This window comes from Tachyglossus aculeatus, chromosome 24, assembly GCF_015852505.1.
Source record: "Tachyglossus aculeatus isolate mTacAcu1 chromosome 24, mTacAcu1.pri, whole genome shotgun sequence".
Taxonomy (NCBI): Eukaryota; Metazoa; Chordata; class Mammalia; order Monotremata; family Tachyglossidae; genus Tachyglossus; species Tachyglossus aculeatus.
The window spans coordinates 26,005,710-26,033,447 of record NC_052089.1 but is presented as its reverse complement, the minus strand read 5'-3'; the positions used below and the strand labels follow the sequence as shown (position 1 = coordinate 26,033,447).

The window sequence follows — 27,738 nt, the reverse complement described above, 5'->3', positions numbered from 1 at the left end:
TATTATTATTTTCATCTAGTACATCAGCCAAATTCAAGGAGAGAGAGGAAGCTTCGCTTTTGAGAAATAAATAGCCAGAGGGACGACAATGTAGAACAATCCATTTTTATCAAACATTTATGCAAAGATAAAATGCTTTGTACACCGTAAATGCGTCGAACAGAACACTGGCTACATTACAGGCTTATGAGATGAAAGAAAACACGGACCTTGGCCTCGGTTTCACCACAAGCGTACGGCTGGTTCCGGGCCCGGACGGGCATGCTCCCGTCCTCGCCCGCGACCCGGTGAACCCCAGAAGGTCCCTCGAGCAAAATAAGCACGGCGTCATTCTTCACAGCGCACGGCCGGCCAACGGATCACAAACACGGGAAAACGATCGGCGCGGAGACCTCTTCCGGGGACTTTCAGTTCCACCGGCTGACCCTCGGAGACGGTCAAGCCATTCCAAGCTGAGGGGTGCAGGCCGCAGGCAAGGCCCCGCCCCCCGGCAATCGATCGGTGCTATCTATTGAGCGCATACCGGATGCAGAGAACTGTCCTAAGCGCCCTCGGTAAGGTTTCTTCGCCTACACAGAGGCCCGCCTCCCCCCGGCTGCTAGACTTCCATGCTGGTCTCCTTCCTCGAGTTCTTGGAAATCCAGAGTGTGGATTGGTTGGCGTTGGTTTGAGTTCTTCCTTTACTGAAAGAAAGAGAGGAAAATCAAGAGGTTCCTTAGAATGGGGGCTCTGGGAGGGGACGCAAAGCTGCTCTCCGGGGTCTCGGACATTTGGGGTCTCCCCTGGCCTGCTGGCAGTGTGGTCTAGTGGATAGAGCCAGAATGACCTGGGTTCTAATGCCGGCTCCGCCGTTCGTCTGCTGTGTGACCTTGGATGTACCACGTCACTTCTCTGGGCCTCAGTTCCCTCATGTGTCAAATGGAGATTAAGACCGTGAGCCCCATGTGGGACAGGGAGTGTCCAACATGATTTGCTTGTTTCCACCCCAGCGCTTAGTACAGTGCCTGGCGCGGAGTAAATGCGTAACGAATACCATAATAATAATAGTTACAGATACCTTTTGTGAAGCATCTGGAAACAGCAGGTCCCAAAGGCCACCAGGATCAGTAAAAGCAAAGGAATCGTCGGGATAACCACATAAATGAGGTTCGGAATTAAACCTAGAAGAGAAAGTGGGCATGAACTGGGTTTGAATCCCAGCTCTGCCACTTGTCAGCTGTGTGACTTTGGGCAAGTCACTTAACTTCTCTGGGCCTCAGTTCCCTCATCTGTAAAATGGGGACTAAGACTGTGAGCCCCATGTGGGACAACCTGATAACCTTGTATCTTCCCCAGCGCTTAGAACAGTGCTTTGCACATAGTAAGCGCTTAACAAATACCATCATTATTATTATTATTATTATGAACAACAGTAAGGATAATGCCAACAGTATACCCTTGTTGGAACTTTTATTTCTCCAAAGAGCTTTCCATTAACTTTCTCATTTTACCCTATCTACCACTCTCTGGGGGGATAGGAATCATTATCCCATTTTACAGATGAAATAATTGAGATCCCCAGAAGGTCAGCGACTTGCCAGAGGTCACACGGCTGGAAAGAGGCGGGGCGGGAACTGAAGCCATGACTCTTGACCTGTTGGCCCACATGCCACCCTCCAGACCACGCAGAGGTCTGCGTTTGAGAGCACTTATAATAATAATAATAATAATAATAATAATGGCATTTATTAAGCGCTTACTATGTGCAAAGCACTGTTCTAAGCGCTGGGGAGTTTACAAGGTGATCAGGTTGTCCCATGGGGGGCTCACAGTCTTAATCCCCATTTTACAGATGAGGTAACTGAGGCCCAGAGAAGTGAAGTGACTTGCCCAAAGTCACATAGTTGACAACTGGCAGAGCCGGGATTTGAACCCATGACCTCTGACTCCAAAGCTCACGCTCTTTCCACTGAGCCACGCTGCTTCCACCCGCTAAAAACCCTAAACCCGAGATGCTCATTTCGGGAGCTGGCTGGCTTCATAAAATGTCAGAGCAGCAAAGTAAAAACTGACGTCTCATTAGAGAAGCAGCATGGCTCAGTGGAAAGAGCACGGGCTTTGGAATCAGAGGTCATGGGTTCAAATTTCGGCTCCGCCAATTGTCAGCTATGTGACTTTGGGCAAGTCACTTAACTTCTCTGGGCCTCAGTTCCCTCATCTGAAAAATGGGGATTAAGACTGTGAGCCCCCTATGGGACAACCTGATCACCTTGTAACCTCTCCAGCACTCAGAACAGTGCTTTGCACATAGTAAGTGCTTAATAAATGCCATTGTTATTATTATTATTATTATTCCCCCATCAATCAATCAGCGGAATTTATCAAGCACTTACTGTGTGCAGGGCACTGTACTAAGCACTAGGGAGAGTACAACATTATAACGGACACGTTCCCTGCCCACAACGAGCTTACGGCCTAGGGAAGCAGTGTGGCCTAATAAAAACAGCACCATCCTGGGAGTCAGACATCCTGGGTCCTTATCCCGGTGCTGCCGCTTGTCTGCAGTGTGACCTTGGGCAAGTCACTTCACTTCTCTGGGCCTCAGTTTCCTCATCCATAAATGGGGAGAAAATTCTCTTCCTTCTTAGGACTGTGGGAGCGGGTGTCCCAGCCTGCATCAGGATGTGTGTTTCTGGGCCAACCGTTGCCATGGGGACCACTCACCCGTCTCTGTGACGACCACGTGGTAAGAATCCTCCGGTTTGCTTGCATCATAAGGCTTTTCCGCAGCTACCGTTGGCACGTTCTCTGAAACCGAAGACGGATAGGTGAGTAGGGCCCATAGGAAAGAATACGAGTGACGTGGGTCATACATGAGGCCTCAGATGACCCCAAAGCATGATGATGATAGCATTTTTTAAGCGCTTACTATGTGCCAGGCACCGTACTAAGTGCTGGGGTGGATACACAGTCCCTGTCCCATATGGGGCTCACCGCCCATTTTACAGATGAGGGAACGAGGCCCAGTGAAGTGACTTGACCAAGATCACCCAGCAGACAAGCAGCGGAACCGGGTTGGGAGACTTTCTCCCTTCTTCTCGTTTCATGAAATGATGGATGGTTGTGTCCCCGTTACCCACCCGATCCAAGTTTTAGGGGATCTTACCTTCTGCTCCCGTTCGGTCTATTTCTAGAGCACTCTCTGTTAAATCAAGAGGTCAGTGAAATAATAGATTAGATGGCTTCCACCGAATCTTTTTCACATTTCTTTTTCGTGGAATGCCTATGATTCTTTCCCAGACTAAAAATCCGGCGGAAAAGAAAAGACATAGGCCCCGGGAAAACAACTGCATAAAAATTGGAATACACCCAAATGCATCATAATCCTCGTCCTCATCAATGGTGTTTACTGAGTGCTTACTGTGTGCAGAGCACTGTATGAAAGCACTTGGTAAAGTACAATGCAACAGAGTTGGTAAACGTGGTGGGAGTCAGAGGTTCTGGGTTCTAATCCCGGATCTGCCTACTGCTTCCTGTCTGACCTTTTCCAAGTTGTTTCACTACTCTGGGCCTCAGTTTCCTCCTCTGTAAAATACCTGTCCTACTTAGATTGTGAGCCCCAGGTCGATCAGGGACTGTACCCAACCTGATTAACTTGCATCTCCTCCAGCGCTTAGAACAGTGCTTGACACATAGCGAGCGCTTAACAGATACGATAATAATAATAATCACAATAACAATAGCCTCCATTAATTTTTCTGCTCAGTACAGTAAGTCGGCAAATATTTTCCAAGCTCTTTGGAGTTGTAGTCACCCAAGGCTGATTAAGGCGAACACATCCTGGCTTTTCAGAGTGGATTTGAGCCGGAGAAAGGACGGCGACAGAGAGGAGAGCTACTCTAGGGCTTTGTTGGATTACGCGTTGCCCAAATCCAACCGAGTCCCCTGCAGAGCGGTTGTGAGGATCAGTCGGTTAATCGGTTTTAGACTGTGAGCCCACTATTGGGTAGGGACTGTCTCTATATGTTGCCAACTTGTACTTCCCAAGTGCTTCGCACAGTGCTCTGCACACAGTAAGCGCTCAATAAATACGATTGATGATGATGAGAGGCCAGGGCGAGCTCCTTCTTCGACAAGAGCCACCTTCCCCTTCCCTTTCCCCTCTCTACCCCTCCTCCCACCCACCCCCAACAGCCCAGCTGGGGCACGGTCCTACCTGATTCGTACTTGCAGATAAAGTTGTGCTTCATGTTGCACCGGTCGTCGTTCCATTGGTAGAGGTAAGGCCCGCCGAGACCGGGGTTGGCCGTCGGCTGATGATACATCACCACGCACGCCTCGCTTCCACAGGAAGGTTCGTCTGTGTACCAGTTTCTGCAGAGACACGTGCCAGGGAACGGGCTTTTGACTCTTTGGGGAGGCCGCCTGGCCTAGAGATTAGAGCCAGCTGGGTGACCTCGGACAAGTCCCTTCTCTTATCCGGGCCTCAGTTTCCTCGTCTGTAAAATGAGGATCCAACACCTGTTCTCCTTTCTACTTAGACTGTGAACTCCATGTTGGACAGGCACTGTGTCTGGCCTGGTTAGCTTGGATCTACCCCAGCGCTTGACACATAGTAAGCGTTTAACAAATACCATATTAAAAAGATAAAAAAAGAGGAAGGTGATTTGTCCGGTAGGGCCTTGAGAGGCAGAAGACCCGGACTCAACCACCGGGCAGGTCGCTGGACCTCTCAAGGACTGAGGCACAGAGAAGTTACAAGACTTGCCCAAAGTCACCCAGCAGACAAGTAGTTGTTCAGCACCATGCATGGAATCGATTCCTGGGCAAGATGCAAAAAAATGCAAAAAAATACTAATAATTAATAATCATGGTATTTAATTGTGTGGCAAGTGCTGTTCTTAGTGCTGGGGTAAGTACGAGTTGATGAGGTTGAATAGAGTCCCTGTCCCACATGGGGCCAACAATCTTTGAAAAGGTGTATTTCATCCCCATTTTACAGATGAGGAAACTGAGAAGGTAAGGGACAAGCCCAAGGTCACATGGGAGGTCACATCCCAGACTGAGCCCCCACCTCCCTCCCCCCCCCCATCCCCCCCACCTTACCTCCTTCCCCTCCCCACAGCACCTGTATATATGTATATACGTTTGTACACATTTATTACTCTATTTATTTTACTTGTACATATTTATTCTATTTATTTTATTTTGTTAATATGTCTTGTTTTGTTGTCTGTCTCCCGCTTCTAGACTGTGAGCCCGCTGTTGGGTAGGGACCGTCTCTATAGGTTGCTAACTTGTAATAATAATAATAATAATGATGGCATTTGTTAAGCGCTTACTATGTGCAAAGCACTGTTCTAAGCGCTGGGGGGGGAATACAATGTGATCAAGTTGTCCCACGTGGGGCTCACAGTCTTAATCCCCATTTTTACAGATGAGGTAACTGGGGCTCAGAGAAGTTAAGTGACTTGCCCAAGGTCACACAGCAGACTTGGGGTGGAGCCGGGATTCGAACCCATGACCTCTGACTCCAAAGCCCGGGCTCTTTCCACTGAGCCACGCTGCTTCTCTTGTACTTCCCAAGCGCTTAGTCCAGTGCTCTGCACACGGTAAGCGCTCAATAAAGACGATTGAATGAATGAATGAACAGTAAGCGCTCAATAAATACGATTGATTGATGAGGGAACTGAGGCACAGAGATCAATCAATCGTATTTATTGAGCGCTTACTGTGTGCAGAGCACTGGACTAAGCGCTTAGCACTGTACTAATTTGAGAGATTTAAGGAGTTAAGTGAATTAAGGCGCACGGGGTGGCCAAGCTGCCCTTCTACCCCCCCCCCCCCCCCCCCCGGCCCGCATACCTGTAGTGCTCAGCACATAGTGAGCGCTCAATAAATACGATTGATTGATTGATACCTGTACTGGTCAGCGCTTCCGTCGGCCCAGCGGTAGAGGTCCGGACAGACCGCCGTAGAGGCCTGACCCTCGCCGCTCCGCCAGAGCCCGATCCAGAAATCCCCGTCGGAGAGGCCCGAGCCGGAGGCGGTGAGGTTCTGGAGCAGGCCCTCCATCAGCCTCTGCTCGGCCCGGCTCCGGACGCTGACCAGGGCCCCGCCGTCCAGCTCACAGGCCTGCCGGGCTTCCTGGAAGCCCACACGCCGTGCCAGGTCCTGGAAGTAGGCGATCTTGTAGCAGGGCTGCTGTAGGGCCGGGTAGCACACCTTCTGACCTGAAGGAAGAGGGGTAATAATAATAATAATCACCGCGGCGGGAACTGCTAAGCGCTTACTACGGGTCGGGCACCATACTAAGCGCTGCGGTGGCGTTCTCGCAGAATGCCGCGCTAAAGAAAACTCCTGCCATTGTTCTCACCTAGTTTGAGAACCCACAACCTGCTCGTTCTTCCGCCACTCGCAGCACTCAGCGCCCCGGCAGCCCTGTTGTCACTCGATCGGTCAGTTGTATTTATTGAGCGCTTGCTGTGTGCGGAGCGCTTGGGAGAGTACAGTATAACGATAGAACAGACTGTTCTATTTCTAGAATAGAAATGTTCTATTCTATTCATGTTCTATTTATTTTATTTTGTTAGTATGTTTGGTTTTGTTCTCTGTCTCCCCCTTTTAGACTGTGTGCCCACTGTTGGGTAGGGACTGTCTCTATAGGTTGCCAATTTGTACTTCCCAAGCGCTTAGTACAGTGCTCTGCACACAGTAAGCGCTCAATAAATACGATTGATGATGATGATGATGATGGGGTGGATTCAAGCAAATCAGGTTGGACGCAGGCCCTGTCTCACGGGGAGCTCACGGACTCAATCCCCATTTTACAGAGGAGGGAACTGAGCTAAAGAGAAGTGAAGGTCACCCAGCAGGCAAGTGACAGAATCAGCATTAATAATAGCAATAAAAAATTATAATTATGGTGTTTGTTATCCACTTAATACATGCCCAGTACTGTACTAAGCACTGGGGTGGATACAAGCAAATCGTTTTGGACACAGTCCCTGCCCGACATGGGGCTCACAGTCTCAATCCCCATTTTACAGGTGAGGGAACTGAGGCACAGAGAAGTGAAGTGACTTGCCCAAAGTCACACAGCAGGCAGAGGGACGGAGTCAGCATTAGAACCCAGGTCCTTCTTAGTCTAAGGCCTGGTCTCTGTCCACTAGGCCACACTGCTTCAAGGTCACACAAATGGGCGATCAAGTGATCAAAGACCACAGAGTTGATTATTTTGTTAGATTCAACCACCCCGCTGGAGTCAACTAGGCGCAGTCACGGTATTTATCGGGGACTCACTGTATTCACTGCACCATACCAATCAATCATTGCTATTTATGGAGCGCTTATTTGGTATGGAGCACTGGATTGAGCAATTGGGAGAGTACAGTACAATACAGTTGGTAGACACCACCCCTTGCCAATGGGTTGATGTACCTCAGGATGAAGGGGGGAATGTTGCTAGGAGATGTGGAATTTGAGGAGGGTTTTGAAGGTGGGGAGGGATGGGATTATGTCATTTTACTCCATCTTGATTTTAACATATGACATATTTAATAATCGGTCTTCCAGACTTCTTTCTCATAAGGCACAAGTGCAATGCGAGCCATCAATTTTGCCTTCCAAGGCATCAAAGCGAGGGATATTGTCGTTTTTTTTCTAATTCTGCCAACCGAGAAGTGGCTAAAAAAAATAAGTCCGTATTGACTTAGGTAAAGTGGCTTTTCTCTTCAGGCAGAGATGATAAAACTGACACCGCGCTATCTGCGTTCTGCATTTTCTCCCTCCTCTGTCCTTTCCTAGAAAAAGAGATCGAAATGGCAAATGTAATAACTCCCTTGTAGCGCCCTGCCTCTAGGGTGAACATCTAAAATGGGATTTAAAAAAAATGATCACTCCATACTCAAGTTCATCCCTAATGAGTTTCTTTTGAACGAGTGACTCAGAAATCATCTGACGAGTCTCGCCTTTTGACATTTTGCTACTCTTCTCCGGGTTGTCTCATTTCCTTTGAAGACTGTCTGTCCGGTGAGGTTGGAAGAGGGGACACTTGAGAAGCCAAAGAAGCAGTGTGGCCCAATGGCTAGAGCTCAGGCCTGAGACTCTAATCCCCGCTCTGCCACTTGTCTGCTTGGTGACGTTGGGCAGGTCACTTCAATGATCTGGGCCTCAGTTTCCCCATCTGTAAAATGGGGATTAAGCCCGTGAGCTCCAGATATTGGATTGGGTCCAACCCGACTAGCTTGCATCTACCCCAGTGCTCAATACAATGCCTGGCACACAGTAAGCACTTAACAAATACCATTAAAAAAAAAAATAAAGTTCAAGAGGCTAGCAGAGGGGTGAGACAGAGTGGATCCTGGGGTGGGGAAGGGTCTCCTAGAATAATCTTGGAGGAAATCACCCAGGGCATTTTTTGCATTTGACTTTCTCCTGGGAGAATGGAAAATCTGGTAACTCTCCTTGGGATGAAGAGTATAATAATGATAATAATAATATTGGTGGTATCTGCTAAGTGTTTATTATGTTCCAGTCACCAGCCTAAGCACTGTGGTAAATACAAGTTAATCACGTTGGACACAGTCCCTGTCCCTCATGGGGCTCACAGTCTTAATCCCCATTTTACAGATGAGGCAGCTGAGGCCCAGAGAAGTGAAGTGGCTTGCCCAAGACCATATAGCAGACAAGTGGTGGAGCTGGGATTAGAACCCATTACTTTCAGACCTGTGCTCTACCCATTTGCTGATGTTGACCTAGTTCATTTTCAATCCATCAAAGTTATTTATTGAGGGTTTACCGCGTGCTTCTAGACTGTGAGTCCACTGTTGGGTAGGGACTTTCTCTATGTGTTGCCAACTTGTACTTCCCAAGCGCTTAGTACAGTACTCTGCACACTGTAAGCACTCAATAAATACGATTGATTGATTGATTGATTGCAGAGCACTGAACTAAGCGCTTGGGAGAGGACACTAGAGTTGGTAGAAGCAGCCCCTGATTTCAAAGAGTTTACAGAGCATGGTAGGCCGGGTCCTGTACTAAAATGCTCAGGAGAGGACAGTAGAATTAACAGAAATTCCAGATAAGCAGCGTGGCGCAGTGGAAGGAGCATAGGTTTGGGAGGCAGAGGTCATGGGTTCAAATTCCGGCTCTGCCGATTGTCAGCTGTGTGACTTGGGGCAAGGCACTTAACTTCTCTGTGCCTCAGTTCCCTCATCTGTAAAATGGAGATTAAGACCGTGAGCCCCCTGTGGGACAGCATGATCACCGTGTAACCTCCCCAGCATTTGGAACAGTGCTTTGTACATAGTAAGTGCTTAATAAATGCCATTATTATTATTATTGGTGTATTGAACTCTTCCAAGAGTTTAGTACAGAGCTCTGCCCGCAGTAAGCACTCAATAAATACGATTGAATGAATGAATGGATCTAACCCATGGCAGAACCTAGCCAAAGGTAAAGGTACCAAAAACCAAGGACAGAATTAGGGAGTTAAACCTTTTTTTTTAAACAAAATGCTCACCATGTTAGGATGAATAATAATATATTGGAGAAGCAGTATGGCCTAGCGTAAAGAGACTAGGCCTGGGAATCAGAGGACCTGGGTTCTAATCTCGGCTCTGCCGAAAGCTTACTGAATGACCTTGGGCAAGTCACTTCACTTGGTGGTGCCTCAGTTCTCCCTCAGACGGTGAACCCCATGTGCACCAGAGACTGTATCCAACCTAATTCACTTATATTTACCCCACCATTTAAAACAGTGTTTGATACATAGTAAGCACTTAACAAATACCATAAAAATGATATTTATTGAGTACTAAGTGTGTGCAGAATACTATACTAAGCACAGCTTTTAGTGGCAAAGCAATGGGCATGATAAAACTAACCAATTTGCCCTTAAATGATCTGATTGAGAAGAGTTGGGTGATCCTGGGATTTTCTCTGGCAAACTAGCCCGTGGCCAAACCAGGATTCTCAAGAATCTTCCCAAAACAACACATCCACCAAGTCCCTCACAGTTTATGCTCAGATTTCCTGAGCAAAGATCGTGTTTATTTCCTGTTTCGATGCAAAACGCTCCTTTGAAATCCTTCTCATCTGGCCCGTATCCTGTTTGTCTTTGATTTTATAAATATATGGGATCTATGGTCAGTGAGCAGTGGATTTTCACGTTCTTTTCCAAATCCTAACCACTGGAGCTCCCCCGCAGGATTTTAGTAAATTATTATCGTCATCATTACTATTAATATTCTCTATGTTAAGTGCATACTCTGTGTTAAGCACTGGAGTAGATACAAGTTAATCAGTCCAGACACAGCCCCTGTCCCACATGGTGATCACGGTCTACGTAGGATGGAGAACAGGCATTGAATCCCCATTTTACAGATGAGGAAACTGAAGCACAGAATTGTTAAGTGACTTGTCCATGTATATATGTTTGTACATATTTATTACTCTTTTTATTTATTTATTTTACTTGTCCATATCTATTCTATTTATTTTATTTTGTTAGTATGTTTGGTTTTGTTCTCTGTCTCCCCCATTTAGGCTGTGAGCCCACTGTTGGGTAGGGACTGTCTCTATATGTTGCCAACTTGTACTTCCCAAGTGCTTAGTACAGTGCTCTGCACACAGTAAGCGCTCAATAAATACAATTGATGATGATGATGATGATGATCACACAGCGGAAGACTGGCAAAAACGGTAACAGAAATTCCATCCTTTAACTCCCAGACCTGGTATTTTTCCAATCTCGTATTTTCCTAATTAGAGGGTTGTGATCCTGTAAGGCTCTTTCTTTTTCATCTGCAAGTGAAGCAGAGAAGCAGGGAAAGAGCTCAGGTCTGGGCATCAGAGGACCTTGAGTCTCATCCCTGCTCTGTTATGTGCTTGCTATGTGACCTTGGGCAAGTCCCTTAATTATCTGGGCCTCAGTTTCTCTCTGTAAAATGGGGATTGAAACTGTGAGCCCCATGTGGGACAGGGGCTGTGTCCAACCTGCTTAGCTTGTATCTACTCCAGTGGTTAGTCACCATGCATACCTGTCTCTCCCTGTAGACCGTATGCTTCTTGCAGGCAAGGACTGTACTCTCCCCAGTGCTTAGTACACTGCCCTGCACACAATAAGCACTAAATAAACACCACAGGTTGAGTGATTGAAATGAGGAATTTAAGACTCAAACCGCAATGTGAGAAGCAGTGTGGGAATCAGAGGGACCTGGGTTCTAATTACGGCTCCGCCGCTTGTCTGCTGTGTGTGACCTTGGGCTAGTCATTTCATTTCTCTGTACCTCAGTCACCTCAACTGTAAAATGGGGATAAAGACTGTGAGCCCCATGTGGGTCATAGACCGTGTCCAACCTGATTAGCTTGTATCTACTTCAGTGCTTAGTACAGTTCCCTCAACACAACGATTAAACCAAGCTCCTCAAATCAATAGGGGACGGTTTGATGCGGTGAAATGACAAAAGGCAACCAAGTATTCAGGGAGATGCTGACGGTATTAAATGCTCCTTTTTTAAGAATTCTAGTTCCCGCTAGCTCTCTAGCAAGCGGCAGACCCGAAGGTGCCAGGAATCAGCACCGCACAGACACAGAACAGAATCTCGTCACCGATGCCTTAGAAATCCTGAGAGACCTCCCTTAATTAGGCGGAGAGGGTTTTTCCTCAGGTTTAGAACTTGGCCCGAAACTCTCCCTCTGGACTCAGTCTTGGCCAAGCGAAGAATGTCTTGGCTGAATGCTAGAATATTATTTTATCATTAAAAAAGAGAGAGAGAGAGAGAGAGAATTGTTGTTGTTTTTATAATACAGAGTACCGGTAACGCTCACCTAATTCAGGAGTGGTTTCTTGAATCCTGATCTCAGCTTTCACAGCTTCAAGAATCGAGGAACCTTAAACGCCGCTTAAATTTCCAAAGTCTTTCCCCTGTGTCCCAGAAAACATTGTTTTCCAGAGGGATTTTAATATCCAGAAGAAGCGTGGAAGTAGCAAAGAAGCAGCAGTGTGCTTCTTTATTAGAGAAGCAGTGTGGCTCAGTGGAAAGAGCACGGGCTTTAGAGTCGGAGGTCATGGGTTCAAATCCTGGCTCTGCCAACTGTCAGCTGTGTGACTTTGGGCAAGTCACTTAACTTCTCTGTACCTCAGTTACCTCATCCGTAAAATGGGGATTAAAACTGTGATCCCTCCATAGGACAACCTGATCACCTTGTAACCTCCCCAGCGCTTAGAACAGTGCTTTGCACACAGTAAGTGCTTAATGAATGCTATTATTGTTATTACTGTTATTATTATTACTGCATGCAGAGCAGGGCACTATGTTGAGTGTTTCAGGGTGTGTAATAATATTAGAAAACAAAACCATTGCTCTCAACCATTGATCTTTAGGGAAGCAGCGTGACTTAGTGGAAAGAACACGGGCTTGGCAGTCAGAGGTCGTGGGTTCTAATCCTGACTCCACCACTTGTCAGCTGTGTGATTTTGGGCAAGTCACTTCTCTGGGCCTCAGTTACCTCATCTGTTAAATGAGGATTAAGACTGTGACTCCCACATGGGACAACCTGATTACCTTGTCTCTACCCCAGTGCTTAGAACAGTGTTTTGCACATAGTAAGCGCTTAATAAATGCCATTATTATTATTATTATTATTATTATTATCATTATTGTTATTATCCAGAAGCCTCAGAGGGCCCTCTCTACTGTGACCACCCAAACTGTCCCCACAGCCCATTTTAGCCCATTAGATCCCCAAGTAACAGAGTCTTCAAGAATTTCTCAGTTTCAGAGACTGCGACTATCTCTTTGGAGAGAACATCTCATTCGATCAAGGATATTTGAGCACACTTGTCAGAATCGTCAAAACAAATAGAATTAAAGCTATGTGCACTTCATTAACAAAATAAATAGAATAGTAAATATGTACAGGTAAAATAGAGTAATAAATCAGTACAAATATATATACAAGTGCTGTGGGGAGGGGAAGGAGGTAGGGTGGGGGGGTGGGGAGGAGGAGAGGAAAAAGGGGGCTCAGTCTGGGAAGGCTTCTTGGAGGAGGTGAGCTCTCAGTAGGGCTTTGAAAGGAGGAAGAGAGCTAGCTTGGCGGATGTGGGGAGGAAGAGCATTCCAGGCCTGGGGAAGGATGTGGGCAGGGGGTCGTTTTCTCCAAATCAATGAGAAGCAGGATGGCCTAATGGAAAGATCTAGGGCCTGGGGGTCAGAGGGCCTGTTTTCTAATTCCGACACCGCCACTTGTCTGCTGTGTGGCCTTGAGCAAGTCGCACTGCTTCTCTGTGCCTCAGTTCCCTCATCTGTAAAATGGGAGTGAAGACTGTGAGCCCCGTGTGGGACAGGGACTGTGTCCCACCCGCTTAGCCTGTATTCACACAGGCGCTTAGCCCAGTGTCTGGCTCATAGTAAGTGCTGAACTGCAAATGAAAACTGCAAATACTGTTCAATTAAAAAAACTCTCTAAAATTACAGTCAACCGATTTAAATACCATGGAGGGCTCTTAAGAGCAGTGTGTGAACTTATCCAGCAGCCTGCGAGGACCAGAGTAGAGATTTTTTAATGGAATTATTTTGATTAAAGAGGCTTTCTAGAACAAAGAGACCTCTTGTCTCGTTAAAGCTAATTGAACATGAATTTATTGTTTCGTTTAATGTCACGGCCTCGGAGATTGAAGGGGCGGATTGTAAGTGTTTGGGCGAAACACAAACTCTCCTCCCTCCCGCTTTGAATAGAGACCCTCTCTCCAGAAATAAGTTTCCCAGCTCGAAACCGAAGGCAGTTGCAGAAAAATGTGTAATCCTGAATTCTAACAAAAGCCTCATCGTCATTTTAATATCCTCAGTGGGGTGGACACATCCTTAGAGTGATCTGAATCAATACGAGGGAAATGCAGGCTCAAAAAGGAAATGGAAAAATATATTGAGGGAGCACAAATGAAGTTCAGTTTTAGCCTTTGGATTAAGTAGTCTTTTTATGAAAAAAAAATCTATATGACATTTCCTGATTGGAGGGGGAGAAGGGGAGGGGTACAAAGCCATTAAATCATCAGAGTTCTCCCTTTTTTGTCTATGTGGAAGATACCTATTTCTTTGGCTTTAGTTCTGCTTATTAACTTAGCATTCCTTAAATTAAAAGCTCTTTCCGTAATAACTGCTTCCATTTTTCTCGGCCCTGCCATTAGGGAGTTGGCCATAATCAATTCTGCGCGCGTAAGTGTCCGTGGAAATTTTATGTGCGTCAGCAAGCCACTGCCCCCAACAATTCAACGTGAAATTTGGATTTCTCACCATTTTTCACTAAGCGTAACTCATTTATCAACGACACTCTCGCAGTGTTGGGAGCCCAGAAGTCAGCAGGGTGTTAGAATCCGTTTGATTCGGGTAGCTCGTGGGTTGACAAACTCTCCCGCTGTTAGGGGTTTGAGCGTTTCCATTTGTACTCATTATCAATCAATCAATCAATCGTATTTATTGAGTGCTTACTGTGTGCAGAGCACTGTACTAAGCGCTTGGGAAGTCCAAGTTGGCAACATTTAGAGACAGTCCCTACCCAACAGTGGGCTCACAGTCTAGAAGGGGGAGACATTATACTCATTATGACAACCAGAGTCAAAGAATGCAAAAAAATGCCAATGAGATGATACTTTTTCTCATTTCCCACTCCCTTCTGCATCGTCCTGTCTTGATCCCTTTGCTTTTGACCCATTCCAGCCCCACAGCACTTAGGCCCATATCTGTCATTTAATTTTTTGTATTGATGTCTGTCTCCCTGCCTCTAGACTGTAAACTCATTGTGGGCAGGGAATGTCACTATTTATTGTTGTACTGCACCTTCCCAAGCAGTTAGTACAGTGCTAAGCACACAGTAAGCACTCTGTAAATATGAATGAATGAATAATACTAATTATAATAACTTGTTGTGGGCAGGGAATGGGTCTGTTTATTGTTATATTCTCCCATGCACATAGTACAGTGCTCTGCACATAGTAAGCACTCATTAAATACTAATCGGATGAATGATAACAATCATAATAATTATAATAACTGGTTGTGGCTCTGCACTCAGTAAGCGCTCAACAAATACGGTCAAATGAATGAATGATAACAATTATAATAATTATAATAACTGGTTGTGGCTCTGCACTCAGTAAGCGCTCAACACATACGATCAAATGAATGAATGATAACCATTTTAATATAATAACTGGTTGTGGCTCTGCACTCAGTAAGCACTCAACAAATACAATCAAATGAATGAATGATAACAATTATAATAATTATAATAACTGGTTGTGGCTCTGCACACAGTAAGCGCTTAATAGGTATGAATGAATAATTATTGTTATTATTATAAGAACTCGTTGTGGGCAGGGAATGTCTGTTTATTGTTATATTGTAGTTCCCAAGCATTTAGTACAGTTTTCTGCACACAGTAAGCGCTCAATAAATACGAATGAATGAATAATAATAATAATAATTATAACAACTTGTAGTGGGCAGGGAATGTCTGTTTATTGTTATATTGTAGTTCCTAAGCACGTAGTACAGTGGTCTGCACACAGTAAGCGCTCAATAAATACGAATGAATGAATAATAATAATAATAATTATAACAACTGGTTGTGGGCAGCGAATGTCTTAATTGCTATATTGTACTCTCCCAAGTGCATAGTATAGTGCTCTGCACACAGTAAGCACTCAATAAATACAATGGAATTGAATAATAGCAATAATTGTGGAATTCGTTGAGCGCTTAGTCTGTGCCAAGCACAATACTAAACGCTGAGGTAGATTCAAGATAACCAGGTAGGATGCAGTCCCTGTCCCACATAAGGTTCATAGTCTAAGTTGGAGGGAGAACAGGTATTCAGCCCCTAATTTACAGATGAAGAAACCGAGGGACATAAGCGCTTAGTACAGTGCTCTGCACACAGTAAGTGCTCAATAAATACGATTGAATGAAAGTGAAGTGATGTGTCCAAGGCCACACAGCCGTCATGTGGCAGAGCCGGGATGCGAACCCAGGTCCTCTGCCTACCAGCTCTGTGTTCTTTCCACTAGGCCATGCTGCTTCCTAGTAATAAGGAACTAGGAATAAGTAATAAGGATCATGGCATTTCTTAATTGGGGACTCTCTACCAAACCCTGTGCTAAACGCTGGAGTAAATAGAATAGAATCAGATCAGACACAAGATTCCCCATCCCACAAGGGGTTTTAAGTCTAAGAGGGGAAAAAGATAAAATAAAAATAAATAATGGTATTTGTTAAGTGCTTACTATATGCCAGGCACTTTACCAAGCACTGGAGTAGATATGAGTTAATCAGGTTTGACAAAGTCCCTGTCCCATGTGGGGCTCAGAGTCTCAATCTCCGCTGTGCCAATGAGGTAACTGAGGCCCAGAGAATAATAATAATAATGATGATGATGATGGTATTTGTTAAGCGCTTACTATGTGCCAAGCACTGTTCTAAGAGCTGGGGGAGCTGGAGGCCTTCCCAGACTGAGCCCCTTCCTTCCTCTCCCCCTCGTCCCCCTCTCCATCCCCCATCTTACCTCCTTCCCTTCCCCACAGCACCTGTATATATGTATATATGGTTGTACATATTTATTACTCTATTTATTTATTTATTTTACTTGTACATATCTATCCTATTTATTTTATTTTGTTGGTATGTTTGGTTTTGTTCTCTGTCTCCCCCTTTTAGACTGTGAGCCCACTGTTGGGTAGGGACTGTCTCTATGAGTTGCTAATTTGTACTTCCCAAGCGCTTAGTACAGTGCTCTGCACATAGTAAGCGCTCAATAAATATGATTGATGATGATGATGATGATGATGATGCAAGGTACTCAAGTTGTCCCACGTGGGGCTCACAGTCTTAATCCCCATTTTACAGATGAGGTAACTGAGGCACAGAGAAATGAAGTGACTTGCCCAAAGTCACACAGCTGACAAGTGGTGGAGCCGGGATTAGAACCCACGACTGCTGACTCCTAAGCCTGTGCTCTTTCCATTGAGCCACGCTGCTTCTCTCACAGCAGGTCACACAGGAGACAGGTGGCGGAGGCAGGATTAGAACTCAGGTCTTTCTGACCCCAGGCCTGTGCTCTAGCAACTCGGCGTCTGAACCTCAGACGCACATCCTCACTAATGCTGACTAAACACCCACAAGGGGAAGAGCACTGGACTAGATGTTGGGAAATTAACTGACGATCGGCCCCTGGTCCATAGGGGCTCACTTTCCAAGTGCAGGAAAGACAGACTCCCCGAACAATAAGAATCTAAGATATCTGCAAGAAAACCACATGAAATGGCCCGGGGTGGGGCAGGAGTCCTGAGTTTGAATCTCAACTCTGCCTGCTTCCCACAAGGGGTTCTCAGTCTGAAATAATAATAATAATAATAATAACGGTATTTATTCAGCACTTACTGTGTGACAAATATCTTTCTAAGCACTGGGGTTGATACAAGCTAATCAGGTCCTTGTCTCCCCATGGGGTATACAGTCTTAATCCCCATTTTACAGATGAGGGAACTGAGGCACAGAGAAGTGAAGCGACTTGGCCAGGGTCACACAGAAGACAAGAGGATTAGAACCCAGGTCTTCCTGACTCCCAGTCCTATCTACTAGACCACGTTGTTTCAATATAAGGTAGGGAGAGCCGGTATCTTATCTCCGTTTGATAGAGGAGGAAACAGGAGCCCAGAGAGTTTAAGTAACTTGCCCAAGATCACACAAGAGAGCGGGGACTAGAATAATAATAATAATAATAATAATAATAATGGCATTTGTTAAGCGCTTACTATGTGCCAAGCACTGTTCTAAACGCTGGGAGGGGGTTACAAGGTGATCAGGTTGTCCCACGTGGGGCTCACAGTCTTCAGCCCCATTTTACAGATGAGGGAGCTGAGGCTCGGAGAAGTTAAGTGACTTGCCCAAGATCACATAGCAGACATGGGAAGCAGCGTGGCTCAGTGGGAAGAGCACGGGCTTTGGAGCCAGAGGTGATGGGTTCAAATCCTGGCTCCGCCAACTGTCAGCTGTGTGACTTTGGGCAAGTCACTTAACTTCTCTGTGCCTCAGTTAACTAATCTGTAAAATGGGGATTAAAACTGTGAGCTCCCCATGGGACAACCTGATCCCCTTGTAACCTCCCCAGCGCTTAGAACAGTGCTTTTCACATAGTAAGAGCTTAACAAATACCACCATTATTATTATGTGAGGGAGCCGGAATTAGAACCCATGACTTCAGACTCCCAAGCCCCTGCTCTTTCCACTGAGCAACGCTGCTTCTCTAGAACCCAGATTAGCTGACTCCCAGCCCTAAACTCCTTCGCCTCACTCCCGTTCACATCGAGATTCACACAGCAGAGAAAATAGAGGATGGATCCTCTCTTGGATCATGCGGACAAAGACAAAGCCAGTTAGGAAAGAGAGACGGATCCCATCTCTCACCGCCCCCCTGGAGATGAGTGGATTTGCTGTTTCCCTTAGCCCCGCTTTTCTACTTTTCAGCTGTTCCACCAGAAGAGCTTAGAACAGTGCTTTGCACATAGTAAGCGCTTAACAAATGCCAAAAAAAAAAAAGAGCAGCGTGGCCTAGTGGATAGACCACAGGTCTGGGTTCTAATGCCGGCTCTGCCGCATGTTTGCTGTGAGATCTTGGGCGAGTGTACCTCGTTCATCACCTGTCCCACCGTTGACCCCTGGCCCACGTCCTCCCTCTGGCCTGGAATTCCCTCCCTCCGCACATCAAGCTGGCTCTCTTCCTCCCTTCAAAGCCCTACTGAGAGCTCACCTCCTCTAGGAAGCCTTCCCACACTGAGCCCCCTTTTTCCTCTCTTCCTCCCCATCCCCCCCCCCCCTACCTCCTTCCCCTCCCCACAGCACCTGTATATATGTTTGTACAGATTTATTACTCTATTTTACCTGTACATATTTACTATTCTATTTATTTTGTTAATGATGGGCATCTAGCTTAACTTCTATTTATTCTGATGACTTGACACCTGTCCGCATGTTTTGTTTTGTCATCTGTCTCCCCCTCCTAGACTGTGAGCCCGTTGTCGGGTAGGGATCGTCTCTATATGTTGCCAACTTGTACTTTCCCAATGACAGTGCTCTGCACACAGTAAGTGCTCAATAAATATGATTGAATGAATGAATGAATGAATGAGTGACTTCTCTGTGCCTCAGTTACCTCATCTAGAAAATGGAGATTGAGACTGTGGGCCCCTTGTGGGACGGGGGCTGTTTCCATCCTGATTAACTTGTATTGATCCCTTGGTACATAGGAAGCGTTTAACAGGTACCATTATTATTATTATTATTATAAAATGGAAAGGTTTCATAACATTAAACCAAACGCTTATTCGTTCCCTCGCCAAAAAGGTGCCCTGCCCCAAAGGAAGAAAATTCCCCTGGAAAAAACCCTCTGTGAAATGGCTGCTGGCTGTAGTTTGGGCACCGTGCCGGTGATTAATATACAGCTTGTTAAGTGGCCAGTCATAAGATTAGGCTGGCCCTTTCCTGCTCGATAGATACTTAAAGTAATTGCTTCTTTGAAAACTGCATTATCATCACTTCATGCCTCGCATAACATCAGGGAACTTCCCAGAGTCCAGGGTTGAGAAAATCCCGGCTGCTTCCCCAGACCTCCCCGGGGCCTTGGCGGAGAGGGCTTCAACAGGGGGACATGTAATAATAATAATAATAATGGTATTTGTTTTGTACTTACTATGTGCCAAGCACTGTTCTGAGCACTGGGGGGATACAAGGTGATCAGGTTGTCCCATGTGGGGCTCACAGTCTTAATCCCCATTTTCCAGATGAGGTAACTGAGGCACTGAGAAGTTAAGTGACTTGCCCATAGTCACACAGCCGTTAAGTGGCAGAGCCGGGTTTAGAACCCAGGACCTCTGACTCCCGAGCAGAAGCCGGGGATCCTGGGCCTCTCACTCGCAACTCCAAAAAGACTTCCTATCAGTCTGCCATCAACGTTGGGCACTATACTAAATGCTATGTCAGGTTGGACACAGTCCCTGTCCCGTGTGGGGCTCACAGTCTCAATCCCCATTTTACAGATGAGGTAACCGAGGCCTGGAGAAGTGAAGTGACTTGCCTGAGGCTACACAGCAGAGTTGTGGCAGAGCCAGATTGGAACCCAGGTCCTTCTGATTCCCAGCTTCATGCTCTACCCACTAAACCACGCCGCTTCTCCAGATGTTAATCCCAGCTCTGCCACTCGCTTGCTGTGTGACCTCGGGTTGGTCACTTCACTTCTCTGGGCCTCAGTTCCTTCGTCTGCAAAATGGGGATTCAATACCTGTGCTCCCTCCTATTTAGACTGGGAGCCCCATTTGGGACCTGATTATCTTGTAGCTTTGGATAGTGCTTGGCCCATAGTGAGAACTTAAGAAACACAATTATTATTATTGTGATTATTATATAATCAATATACAATAATATATGATACTAATAATATTATTTATTCTATCACTATAATATATTTCATGATACATAATATATCATAATGATAGAATTAATGATATCATTATATAATTTACATACTATATATGATACTATTTATTGTATCATTGTGATACATTATGATACTATCATATAATATATCATAATAATATAACTAATAATAAGATAGCCCCTGGCATCTGCTAAATTCAGGGAAGACCATGGATCTCACGGTGGCAATGACCTACCCAAGTGGTTCAATCAGTCAAGCAATGGTATTTATTGAGCACTTACACTGTACTTAGCTTTTGGGAGATGGCATGCTTAGTATAGTGCTCTGCACACAGTAAGCACTCAATAAATACGATTGATTGATTATAACAGTACCTCCCACGGAGTTCACACGCCTTCTAGGGAATCTAAGGAAGTGAACTCTTCACCCCAGGTGCAAGGCAGGTTGCCCAGGGGTCTCCCAGAAGCCTCCAGGACTTGGCATCCCGGCCCGCCGCTCACATTTAATAGGTTGCCCTGGGATTGTCTGGGCCCGATTGGACACACTGACAAATTCTTCCACAGATGTTCACGCTGCAGTCGGGGTCTATTTCACGGTCAGGGACCGTTAAATCGCTCCTGACGAAAACACATCTTAGGAATTGTTTGAACATCAAGTAAACATCATTTATGCCAATTGGGGTCCTGGAAATCCAGTTCATTTATGAACCTTCCAGATGTCGCCTCCTGATTCTGGAAAAACAGGGCAAAGGACGAGGGGTTTCGACTGCTGTGCTGTCAAACTGCCACTTCTCAAAATGGCACGGCCTGGTGGGAACTGTAAGCTCAACGTACTCTCCCCAGTGCTTAGCAGAGTGTTCTGCCCATAGTAATCACCCAATAAATATCATCGGTTACTCACACAGGCCGGTTTTACTCTGGCTCATCCTCCTCTTTCTCAGATAAATACAGAGCCGTGTCCCGTGTTGAAAGGGACAATCATCTTAAAATTCAGTCGGTATTACCGGAGCATGTGTTTGAGGATGGCTTTGGCAATTATTTTTAATGTCTGTCTCCCCCACGGTCTCCCCCCACAGACTACAAATTCCCTGGCCTGTTAATTCTCTTGTACTTGCCCAAGCCCTGAGGACTGTTCTCGGCAATAGTAGTAATAGCATTCTCTTTCCTTCTTTGCAGTCCCGCATTTCCTCCCGTCTCTGGGACACGATGATGATGATAATATAAATAGTGCTAATTTTTCACTGCTTACTATATACTAAGCAGTGGGGTGGATGTAAGCAAATCGGGTCGGACACAGTCCCTGATCCACACTGGGCTCACGGTCTTCATCCCCATTTTACAGATGAGGTAATCGAGGCCCAGAGACGTGAGGCACCTTGCCCAAGGACACACAGAAGACAAGTGGCAGAGCAAGGATTAGAACTCTCCACTTGGATGTCCCACCAACACCTCAAACGTGTCCAAAACAGAACTCCACACCTTCACACCCAAACAAACCCTGTCCTCTCACCGACTTTCCTTTCACTGTAAATCGCATCACCATCCTCCATGTCTTCCGAGTCCATAAACTTGGCATCATCCTCAACTCATCTCTCTCATTCAACCCTCACCCTGCACTTCGAACAGTGCCTGGCACATAGTAAGTGCTTAACAAATACCATTATCATCATCATCACAATCAATCCAGTATGAAATTCTGTTGGTCTACCATCACAATATCTCTAGAATCCGCCCTTTCGTCTCCAAACCGCTCCTGTGCTCATCCAAAGACTCATTATTTCCCACTTTGCTGCATCAGCCTCCTCGCTGACCTCCCCGCCTCCTGTCTCTCCCCACTCCAGTCTACTATTATTAATATTATCATTTCACTCCTCCAACACCAATTTACTCACTGTACCTCAATCCATCTACCCCACCTTCGACCCCTTGCCAACAACTTCCCTTGAGTTCTCTCCCCCTTGATACCTGAAAGACCACCACACTCCCTACCTTCAAAACCCACCTAAATCACAATTCCTCCAAGAAGCCTTCCCCAACTAAACCCTATTTCCTCTGCTCGCACTTCCTTCTGAGGGGCCTACGCATTAAGACCTGTAACTTATAATTTGCCATTTTCTCTGTAGTTTATTTCAACGCTGATTTCTCCTCTAGACCGTAAGTGCCTGCGGGCAGAGATCATTTCTGCCAACTCTGTCGTAATGCACTTTCCCAAGCACTTAGTACAGCCCTCTGCACCCAGAAAGCACTCAATCAATACCATAGACTCTTCCTAAGCTCTTAGGAAGTGCAAAACAAAGACATACTCCCTTTCCACAGCAAGTTGACACTGTATTGGAGAATTTACAGAAGAGTCAAAATTCATTCATTCATTCATTCAATCGTATTTAATGAGCACTTACTGTGTGCACAGCACTGTACCAAGCGCTTGGAAAGTACAATTCAGCAGTAAAGACAATCCCTGACCAACAACAGGATCACAGTCTAGAATCAATAAGCATATATATAAATGAATAAACACGAGGGTGAGTTCCCTGCTAGAGGGTAAGATCCTGTCAGAGAAGCAGCATGGCTCAGTGGAAAGGGCACTGGCTTTGGAGTCAGAGGTCATGGGTTCAAATCCCTGCTCCGCCAACTGTCAGCTGTGTGACTTTGGGCAAATCACTTAACTTCTCTGGGCCTCAGTGACCTCATCTGTAAAATGGGGATGAAGATTGTGAGCCCCCCCGTGGGACAACCTGATGAACTTGTAACCTCCCCAGTGCTTTGCACATAGTAAGCGCTTAGTAAATGCCATCATTATTATTATTATTATTATTGCGGGCAGGAATCATGTCTCCCTCAACTGTACTCTCCCAGTTGCTTAGTACAGTACTCTGCCATCAGTGAGCACTCAATAAATGCCATCGATCAAATGATTGATCGCTGAAGTTATATGTAAGTGATGGCACATTTCAGCGCTCACTGAAATACTATTGATTGATCGATTGATTGTGAGTTATGACTCCAGAAGTGCCCTCTGAGCCTAAGCAAGCAAATGCAAGACCAACCTGAGCCTCTTTCAACATCAGAGCAAGGGGACAACTTATCAGCAGCTTGGAATTTGGAGTTAGAAAATGATCCTTGGCCTTACAAAGCTTTCCATATGCTTTAAGGCTAACAAAAGCCCTGGGGAGTGAATGAAAGATTTCCATTTTTATGGCAGGAATTCTACACCCAGAATCACACCAACTAAGCCAGTCTACGCACCTCCTTCTCAAGCACAGTAAGCAGCGAAATAGCGTCTGGAGAGGAAACTGCTATCAGGGGCATCTGGGAGGGTCCCTGAGAGTCTCTCACACACCATGCCTGTGAAATATGGCCAGGCATCTTCTCTGGCCCCTTGGCATTGAGGCACTGAGAGGCGATGTTGCCTCAGGGGCTAGAAGAGGGAAAGGGATGGCCGACAGCCAGCTGGTTTTTTGCAATAGTGGTGACAGTCCGGACAGAGCAATCCATATTCTCCTGTCCGCTCCCCAGGGGCCTAGTGACATCAGTGGGAGCCAGCAGAGAGAACGGGTGTGGATGGGGGGGTTACAGAGCTTACCATATGAGTTCTCAACAGAAAAAGGCTTCCTAGAGTCTGGGTTTGGGAGATAAAATTGACCCCCGGCTCTTCAAAGCATTCCCTAAGCAATTCTCCTTTAAGACAAACGAAAGCTGTGGGTAGTGGATGACAGAATTCCATTTTTATAAAAGGAATTCTACAGCCCAGAATCGGGCAAACTAAGCCACTGGGTTGCCTTCCTCGAGTGCCATCTTCAGAGTGGCCTGGGAAGGGTATGGGGGCAGAGGGGGAGGAAGCAAGGGTCCGCTTTCTTGCACATACAAGAAATGGAGAACAACAGTAATCTTCCTCCGTCCAATTCCTAGCCAACGTTCACCTGGTCAGGAGCGCTGCCCGAGAACCTGGACACTTGCCAGCCACGGCCTTGCTTGAGGGATGGGGGAAGGCGGAGTGTGGAGGATCCTTTACATCAATAAATCAGGTAAAACTCACAGCTCTTGGCTCTGAGATTAGGGGGACAAATTAGGTTCGAGCTAACCAGGCGTCCCCTGGGTTTTGTCAGGGACAAATCATGGTTTGCCCGACTCAAGGAGCCTTCCTTGCTAGGTGGCTGGGACTCCTCCCATGTTTGCCTGGATGCCTGGCTTGACTCTCCGGTGGGATGACCACTGCTGGCACCAGAGGTGGGGCTCGGGGCTTTGCTGGAGAAGAGGTGAAGGGGAGAGGAGGAGGCTAGAGAAGGGGCGGGGGAGAGGGTTGGGAGAGAGGAGGAGGAGGATGGAGAAGAAGGTGGAGAGAAAGAGGAGGATAAAATTGGAGTTTGGAGAGAGGAAGAGGCTAGAGGAGAGGGTTAGGGGAGCGGAGGAGGAGGAGGAGGATGGAGAAGAGGGTGAGGAGAAAGAGGATGAAATTGGGGTGTGGAGAGAGGAAGAGGCTAAAGAAGAGGGTTGGGGAGAGGAGGAGGAGGAGGATGGAGAAGAGGATGGGGAGAAAGGATAAAATTGGGGTGTGGTGAGAGGAAGAGGCTAGAGGAGAGGGTTGGGGAGAGGAGGAGGAGGAAGATGGAGAAGAGGGTGGGGAGAAAGAGGAAAAAATTGGGGTGTGGAGAGAGGAAGAGGCTAGGGGAGAGGGTTAGGGGAGAGAAGGAGGAGGATTGAGAAGAGGGTGGGGAAAAAAGGATAAAATTGGGTTGTGGAGAAAGGAAGAGGCTAAAGAAGAGGGTTGGGGAGAGAAGGAGGGTAGAGCTGGGGTGAGGTGAGGGGAGAGATGAGGGTGAGGAGGAGAAAAGGAGGAGGATAGAGTTGGGGTGAGGGGAGAGGTGGAGGGGAGAGATGAGGGGGCCGGGGAGAGGAGGAGGAGGCTGGAGAAGAGGGTTGGGGGAGAAGAGAGGAGGAGGGGAGAGACGAGGGTGAGGAGGAGAAAAGGAGGAAGATAGAGTTGGGGTGAGGGGAGAGATGGAGGGGAGAGATGAGGGGGACAGGGAGAGGAGGAGGAGGCTGGAGAAGTGGGTTGGGGGAGAAGTGCTTTGTACAGTGATTTGCACGGGGCTTGGGGCACAAAGACTTCTGGGAGGTGTAGTCTGTAGTGTTCAATAAATAGAATTGAATGAGTGAATGGGAGAAGAGAAGGATAGAGTTGGGATGGGGGGAAGGAGGAGAATAGAGTGGGGTGCGGGGAGAAGAGGAGGCTATTATTATCATTATTATGATATTTGTTAAGCACTTACTATATGGAGAAGCAGCATGGCTCAGTGGAAAGAGCATGGACTTTGGAGTCAGAGGTCATGGGTTCAAATCCCGGCTCTGGCAACTGTCAGCTGTGTGACTTTGGGCAAGTCACTTAACTTCTCTGTGCCTCAGTTACCTCATCTGTAAAATGGGGATTAAAACTGTGAGCCCCCCGTGGGACAACCTGATCACCTTGTAACCTCCCCAGCGCTTAGAACAGTGCTTTGCACATAGTAAGTGCTTAACAAATACCATTATTATTATATGCCAAACACTGTTCTGAGTGCTGGGGTCGATACACAGTAATCAGGTTGTCCCACGTGGGGCTCACAATCTTAATCCCCATTTGACAGATGTGGGAACTGCGGCACAAAGAAGTGAAGTGACTTTCCCAAAGTCACACAGCTGATAAGTGGTGAGCCGGCATTAGAACCTACGACCTGTGACTCCCAAGCCTGGGCTCTTTCCAGTAAGCCCAGTTGCTTTTAGAAAAGAGGGTTGGGGGAGGCGAGGAGTGAAGAAGAGGATGGTGGGAAGAGGTGGAAGATAGAGCTGGATGGTATTTGTTAAGTGCTTACTATGTGCCAAGCACTGTTCTAAGCACTGGGGTAGACACAAGGTCATTAGGTTGTCCCACGTGGAGTTCACAGTCTTAGTCCCCATTTGACGGGTGAGGTAACTGAGGCCCAGAGAAGTGATGTGGCTTGCCCAGGGTCACACAGCAGACAAGTGGCAGAGCCAAGCAGGAGTGAGGGAAGAGGAGGCTGAAGACGAGGTTGAGGGGAAGAGGAAGAAGCCAGAGGTGGGGAAGAGGAGGCCGGAGGAGAGGGTGAATAGGCAGGACGCTTAAGAAGGAAAAGGAGTGGAGAAGGGGAAGAGAAGGGATTAACTAGTCTGACACTTGAGTCCTCGGGAAAATTTGTTGTGGAAGGTGGAGGGGTCCTGGGCCCCCAGCGGGCGTGGGGTCTGGGCCAGGCCCTTGTTGGGCCTAGGTCTCACTCTCTGCGCTCTCCAGTCCAGGGTCAGGCTCACAAGGCCCTGCAGAAACTTGGCAGCCTTCCACTGCTCCGGACCCTCCCGCCCCAACTGCCAGTAGGCCCCAAATGGCCCCTCCTCCCTCAGGGGATGCCCCCTACTCTTCTTCCTCAGGGGATGCCCACCACCCTTCTCCCTCAGGGGTGCACCCTCCTCTCTCAGAGGATGCCTCCTCCTCCTCCTCTCTCAAGGAATGCCCCCTCCTCTCTCGGGGGATGTCCCCTTCTCCCTCAGGGGCTTCCCCTCCTCTCTCACAGGATTTCTCCTCCTCCCTCAGGGAATGCCCCCTCCTCCTCTCTCAGGGGCTGCCACCTCTCCCTCTCAGGAGCTGCACCTCCCTCTCAAGTGATGCCCTCTCCTCCCTTAAGGGTTGCCCTCTCCCTTTCTCCCTCAGGGGCTTCCCCTCCTCCTCTCTCAGAGGATGCCCCCTCCTCCTCTCTCTGGGGTTGCCCCCTCCTCTCTCAGGGGCTGCCTCCTCTCCCTCTCAGGAGCTGCCCCTTCCTCCCTCAGGGGTTGCCCTCTCCCTTCCTTTCTCAGAGGATGCCCCCTCCTCCTCTCTCAGGGGTTGCCTCCTCTCCCTCTGAGGAGCTGCCCCCTCCCTCTCAGGGGATGCCCCCTTCTCCCTCAGGGAATGCCCCTGCCCCTTCTCCCTCTGGGGCTTCCCCTCCTCTCCCAGAGGATGCCCCCTCCTCCTCTCTCAGGGGATTCCCCGACTTCCCTCGGGGGCTGCCCCTTCCTCCCTCAGAGGTTGCCCCCTCCTCCTCCTCCCTCCGGCTGTGCCCGTGGCCTGCCCCCCGGCCCCGGGCCTGGCCGGTCCTGGCACTCACCGCTGAAGACCCTGAGGGCTCGGGCGCGTTGAGCCCCGAGCATCGAGGCCCCGAGCAGGAGCAGCAGCGCGGGAGGCGACGGCGGCAGCATCGTGGCCCCGGCCCGGCCCGGCCCGGCCCGGCCGTCCGAGGCTCCC

At 47.4% G+C, this 27,738-nt stretch overlaps 1 protein-coding gene across 2 annotated transcripts; it reads right to left on the bottom strand.

Annotated features, from left to right (window-relative positions):
* Positions 1–147: 147 nt before the first annotated feature.
* Positions 148–27,677, bottom strand: CHODL (chondrolectin). 2 transcript variants are annotated; one of them, XM_038766327.1, is made up of 7 exons: positions 27,602–27,677; positions 5,900–6,212; positions 4,196–4,353; positions 3,146–3,181; positions 2,704–2,787; positions 1,058–1,160; positions 148–683 (listed from the first exon to the last, which is right to left on the bottom strand). In XM_038766327.1, the coding sequence occupies exons 1-7, from the start codon at positions 27,642–27,644 to the stop codon at positions 599–601; spliced, it is 822 nt and encodes a 273-aa protein (XP_038622255.1). In that variant the 5' UTR covers positions 27,645–27,677; the 3' UTR covers positions 148–598. The 2 variants fall into 2 exon arrangements, with proteins under 2 accessions (XP_038622255.1, XP_038622254.1); XM_038766326.1 differs by having other exon boundaries at positions 148–678.
* Positions 27,678–27,738: the final 61 nt, after the last annotated feature.